This window comes from Nansenia antarctica (assembly GCF_963989245.1).
Source record: "Nansenia antarctica genome assembly, chromosome: 4".
NCBI lineage: Eukaryota > Metazoa > Chordata > Actinopteri > Argentiniformes > Microstomatidae > Nansenia > Nansenia antarctica.
This window is the reverse complement of record NC_137689.1, coordinates 4,746,043-4,751,888: the sequence shown is the minus strand read 5'-3', so window position 1 is coordinate 4,751,888 and position 5,846 is coordinate 4,746,043. Positions and strand designations below refer to the sequence as shown.

At 42.4% G+C, this 5,846-nt stretch overlaps 1 protein-coding gene across 1 annotated transcript in view; it reads right to left on the bottom strand.

The window, feature by feature from the left end:
- Positions 1-274: 274 nt before the first annotated feature.
- LOC308155122 (tryptophan 5-hydroxylase 1-like) overlaps positions 275-5,846 on the bottom strand; it is a gene marked incomplete at both ends in the record, with an annotated part of 7,191 nt that continues 1,619 nt past the window's right edge. The window contains 10 exons of the mRNA XM_080528368.1: positions 275-449; positions 641-774; positions 943-1,038; positions 1,415-1,541; positions 1,761-1,896; positions 2,530-2,726; positions 3,111-3,178; positions 3,653-3,753; positions 4,093-4,276; positions 4,392-4,529. Coding sequence (XP_080384494.1) covers positions 275-449; positions 641-774; positions 943-1,038; positions 1,415-1,541; positions 1,761-1,896; positions 2,530-2,726; positions 3,111-3,178; positions 3,653-3,753; positions 4,093-4,276; positions 4,392-4,529 — 1,356 coding nt within the window. The remainder of the gene's footprint in view (positions 450-640; positions 775-942; positions 1,039-1,414; positions 1,542-1,760; positions 1,897-2,529; positions 2,727-3,110; positions 3,179-3,652; positions 3,754-4,092; positions 4,277-4,391; positions 4,530-5,846) is intronic.

The following is a 5,846-nucleotide window of genomic DNA, read 5'->3' as shown; positions in this document are numbered from 1 at the left end:
AGTAAGATGATTGGTCAGGGTAGGATGGTACTACAGTCAGCAGTGAGATGATTGGTGTAGGTAGGATGTACTACAGTCAGCGGTGAGATGATTGGTGTAGGTAGGATGGTACGACAGTCAGCAGTGAGATGATTGGTGTAGGTAGGATGGTACGACAGTCAGCAGTGAGATGATTGGTCAGCAGCGTGTGTTGGTGCGTGTTGAGAGTAAGATGGTGCTACACAGAGCCAGGCAGGGTTAGGGTTAGGCAGGGGAGGCATGCGGAGAACGCAGGTCAGACACCCATGTTTTTGTTGAGCCGGTTGAGGGCATCGCCCACGATGTCCAGCTCATGCCGCAGATCCTCCACCGCACTCTGGATGCTGGGAGTGTCCTTCAGCACCTCCACACTCTGAGTGTAAGGGTTGTACCGCACTGAGAACGGACGTTTGATCGTCTTGGCAAACTCCCTATATACACAACAAGAACAGATGATGGAAGTCAGGGCATGTAGGTGGTTAAAAGAACTGCATTTCATATCATTTTCACTATTAGTTAAGTTAGAAAACATTTTTAAAAAGAAAAAAGAACAAACAAAAAAGTCAGGGTTTATTAATGACTTCCAGCAAGGAACAGCTAGGAAGCTAGTATGCAAGATCACCTCATCTTGACTTTGGCTTCTTCAAAGCTCTGGGACACAAAATAGACATCTTGGAAAGTCGTGATGATGCACTCCTGCTTGCATGTGACCTTGGGGTCAAAGGGCATGATCTTTGCACCCCCAGAGAGTGCATGCTGTGGGAGAGAAAATGAAATATCTTTGTCTCTAATATTCTTTCCAGGTATTTATCGATGTGTTCATAGAAGTAGATCCATCTAGATCCATCAGTGTGTAGGAAATATATCCATTTAGCCTCGACAACATTGGTTGAATAGCATTTAAAATGCTTAAAATGTCTTTACCTTGAGCTCACTTATAGAGGAGAGAAGTCCTGCACCGTAAGCTCTTAGCTTCCCTTCCTGTTTGCACAGCCCAAACTCTACTGTGAAAAAGTAACACTGCAAAACAAAGAGATCCACGTCGTTTATACAATATCTGTGCTAGAATAACAGCCAAATGCAATTACAGCGTGTGAGTAGTCAGGGCAGTACAGAGCCTGGACTCTTTTAAGACAGGAGGCCGAAAAAACCTTTTGATTCAAAAAGGCCTGTTGAACCTGTGTTCATTCTTGTGATAAAAAATAAATTTAAAAAGAACTATGTTTTTACTTGTGTTTTTAGGTTGTTTTGTTTTTAACTTGTTATGTTTTTACGGTTGTTGTTTTTTCTCTCTGTAGCACTCTGTAACACTCTGAGATTCTTTTGAATGAAAAGTGCAATACAAATAAAATGCATTATTATTATTATAGTACTAGTCACATCAAAGTGCACTTACTGTGGCCAGCTTCTGGACAGACTCGTCTGAGGCCCCAAGGGAGGCCAGGCCCATCTCTTGAGAGAACTGAGCAAAACTAGGCTCAGCCAGCAGAGGGACATGACCAAGCAGCTCATGACATGTGTCTCTGAAATAGGACACAACAGAGCAACGTGCACGTTTCATTTGCAGTGGATGCATCATCATGTATAAAGAACTCTCATGAATGTCAATTTAATTTAATTCAATGTGAGATGTATTTGTATTCACTGAATTGAAAACTAATTGAAATTTGCTGACAATACACAACAACAGGCAACATCTGTTTATAAAGGGGTCATAGGTCATGTCAGAGGGGCGTACTCACGGCTCTGGCGTGTAGAGGGGGTCAGAGCTGTGGCGGACATATTGAGTACAGTGGAAAACCCGGAACGCCAGACCAGCCAGGAAGTCTCGTGGGGAGAGGTAACCAGCCACTGGCCGAATGGTGAAGCCTGAACACTCTGATGACACACACACACACACACACGCATATGTTTTTCACACGCATGCAACCCAGTAAACAAAGAGTCCAAAAGACGTCCTCAGGGAAGCCGGAATGTGCGTTCAGATGACGTCTTTCTAGGACGTCCAGATGACGTCTTTCCAGGACATCCAGATGACGTCTTTAGGTTTTAATGCTAAATAATAAACATGACGTCTTTAGGTTTTAATGCTAAATCGTGACGTTAGAATTATAAGGTTCTATCTCCATTTTTGTCAAAATTGAGTTTTTTACATAATCTGATCCATTAGATGGATGGATAAATGCCTGTGTGGTGTTATTTTTAAAATGTTGAAATTCTTTAGTTAGTAATTAATAAAATACAAAGGTTCCATCTCACAGAACATAAAGGAATGTAAAAACCTTGACGCTCAATATCTCTGAACTACCCTAAACGGAGATAGAACCTTATAATTCTAAACTCACAAAATAATAAACATTTACTGTATCTTTTCATCCCACATCCCACATCCCACATAATTATTTCAATAGCCATCACTATACTGATGAGCTCCAGACTGAGAGGGAGTGTCTGGGTGACCAGGTGTTCGATGGCCCAGGTGTTCGATGGCCCAGGTGTACACCGGCTCACCCCTGAGGAAGCGTGACACGTCCTCCAGCTGGGGGATGTTGTCCTCCCTGCAGTCGCAGTGCTTGGAGAGCAGCGGCAGGTTCCTGAGGTACTCCCGGCAAGCGTGGCTCGGATACAGCTTGTTGAGCTCCCGATACACCACACCCCACGTCTGAACCTCCTCCTCGGTGAACTCGATGCGTGGGATAGGTTCCCCACTAGTAGAGAGAGAGAGAGGGGGAGAGAGAGAGCGAGAGAGAGAGGGAGAGCGAGAGAGAGAGAGAGAGAGAGAGAGGGGGGGGGAGAGGGGGAGAGAGAGAGCGAGAGGGAGAGAGAGAGAGAGAGAGAGAGAGAGAGAGGGAGAGAGAGAGAGAGCAAAAGAGAGAGAGAGAGAGAGAGAGAGAGAGGGGGAGAGGGGGAGAGAGAGAGAGATAGAGAGAGAGGGAGAGAGAGAGAGAGAGAGAAAGCTGTTTCAATAAATTATAGATACAGTACAGTTTGTGCATTAGGAATACTCTGAACACATGCCCCACAGCATGATAACATTTTACCTTTCCCAGTCAACTCTTAATATGATGTAATAATATGACAATTTAACCTACTGTTTATAGCTGATGGCAAGATCAGCAAAGTGTTTCCTTCTTTTGCGATAGACGTTGTCCTTGAAGCCCTGCAGCCGACCAGACACAAAACGAAGACGGCAGCAGTCATTGAAGAAGCCACTTATTATCACACGCAATAAAAGTATTAGACTAATCCTCCATCTGGTACTCTGGTTATTAAGGCATGCATTGCTCAAGCTTTCTAACTTGTTGGTAGTTTTATCATCCTCTCAGAGGTTTGCCGACACTGCTGCAATAACCACTATACCAGTTCATGTTGTGAGCTTAGAATGATAAGGTTCTATCTCCGTTTAGGGTAGTTCAGAGATATTGAGCGTCAATGTTTTTACATTCCATTATGTTTTGTGAGATGGAACCGTTGTATTTTATGAATTACTAACTCAAAAATGTCAACGTTTTTAAAATAACACCACACAGACATTAATAAACACCTAATGGATCAGATTATGTAAAAAACTCAATTTTGACAAAAATGGAGATAGAACCTTATAATTCTAACGTCACGATGAGTAGATACATACTGGATGATCTGCGTCCAAGTCAGAGCCGTACATCAGGACCCGGTTAGCACACATGTCCAGATCCGAGATCTTCTTGGGGAACCAGGGTGTGTCAGTCTCATCTAACCACAAATGATTGAAAGCACAGAATGATGTTGTTATGTAACTTTGGCAAGGCAAGGCAGGTGAGAGAGAGAGAGAGAGAGAGAGAGAGAGAGAGAGAGAGAGAGAGAGAGAGAGGGGTAGAGAGAGAGAGAGAGAGAGGGAGAGAGAGAGAGAGAGAGAGAGAGAGAGAGAGAGGGAGAGAGAGGAAGAGAGATAGAGGGGTAGAGAGAGAGAGAGAGAAACATTTAATCAGATAGTGAATAAGATAGTGGAAATTTGGTTGGTTGCCACTGTACATCTGATGTTCATCTACAATACATGATCTAGGCCTAAAGAGAGAGTTCATTGCTGCTTACCGTCTTCAGGCAGGCTGGAGTTGTCTGGTGGCTCCATCTCCACTATGTTGGCATGTGTCCGTAGCAGCTGAGTGAGCTCCTTGAGCTGTTCATGTCCACTGTCACAGTCCACAAAGATCTCAAAGTCTGAGTTGCGCCGTCTTGATTTTCGGGACTCAATATGGACAAGGTTGACGTGGTTTTCCTGGTAATGGGTAATGACGATAAAAGTCATGTTGTTAGTAATACATTTGATTATGATGATCAGTTAAGTTAAATCATTATCAGGATGTAGTGTGAAGAATAGAAACTCAGGCTACTTGAAAAAGTTTTAGTGCTTTAACAAGCCCGCCGACTTCATTCTTGAGGGAGAAGACGATGGCAGAACGACTCTTAGCGGACGACTGGTTCTTGATGTCCTTATTCTCTTCTATCTTGCTGAAGGTGCATTTGTTCATCTGTTGGGGAAGTTGTTGCTAGTGAATATAAGCTGTCTTTGGTGATACAACTCAAGTAGCCTAGAATTAGCATAAGAGGCGAGTTTTCTGGTCTGACAATTCTCTGTCTGTTTAAATACAGTATATGCAGCCTATAGGTTATTCAACCAGGGGGTTTTGTCGCTAGCCCCATAAAGAAAGGACAACAGTCAGGCTGGTATACCTTATGCACAACGAAATAGATGCGTCACATTTAGCGAGCAACCTACTTCTGTAAAAAAGAAGGGAAAAAAAGAAGCATTATGACTGCCAATGGCCCCTGGCCCTAGATTACTTTGGCTATGACTGATGGATAGCTGATTCACTTACTTAGACAGATGTATTTGTTGTAAATCGCTTTGGATAAAGCCGTCTGCTAAATCTAAATGCCTAAAATGTAATGTAACTTTATGTAACCTCATTGCAACTGAACACAATGTATTCCTTGGATCTCCATTAATGTTGCCTTTGTGCCAACTACTACTACTACTACTACTACTACTACTACTACTACTACTACTACTACTACTACTACTGCTGCTGCTGCTACTACTACTACTACTACTACTACTACTACTACTACTACTACTACTACTACTACTACTACTACTACTACTACTACTACTACTACAACTACTACTACTACTACTACTACTACTACTACTACTACTACTACTACTACTACTATTATTACTACTGCTACTATTACTACTACTACTACTACTACTACTACTACTACTATTACTACTACTACTACTACTACTACTACTACTACTACTACTACTACTACTACTACTATTACTACTACTACTACTACTACTACTACTACTACTACTACTACTACTACTACTACTACTACTACTACTACTACTACTACTACTACTACTACTACTACTACTACTGTGAGACTTCAGCACTGGACAGCGACACTGTTCGGCGCAAGTATGCCTATACAGACAAATTGACTGTAAGGCTATTCAACATAATAGTCTAAAAAACAGTCTATAACATTATACACATCTTAGGATTTGCCTCCATGATGGTAAAACAGGACAATTGAGCTTTGCTGGTGGTATTTGGACATGCCGCCACCGGCTGCTATGCCCGTCTCATTGTAAAGCGATCCTAGTAATCCCATTTGGAGAGATGACAAACCTAATGATAGCCCCCTTTTAAATCCAACACGGGATTATAGATGTGTAGGCTACTTTCAGTGCAACAATTAATCCATCAACATAGCCTATAGTCTGAAGTGGTAGGCTATACCTAGGCCTCTTGTTATGATCTACTATTAGCCTT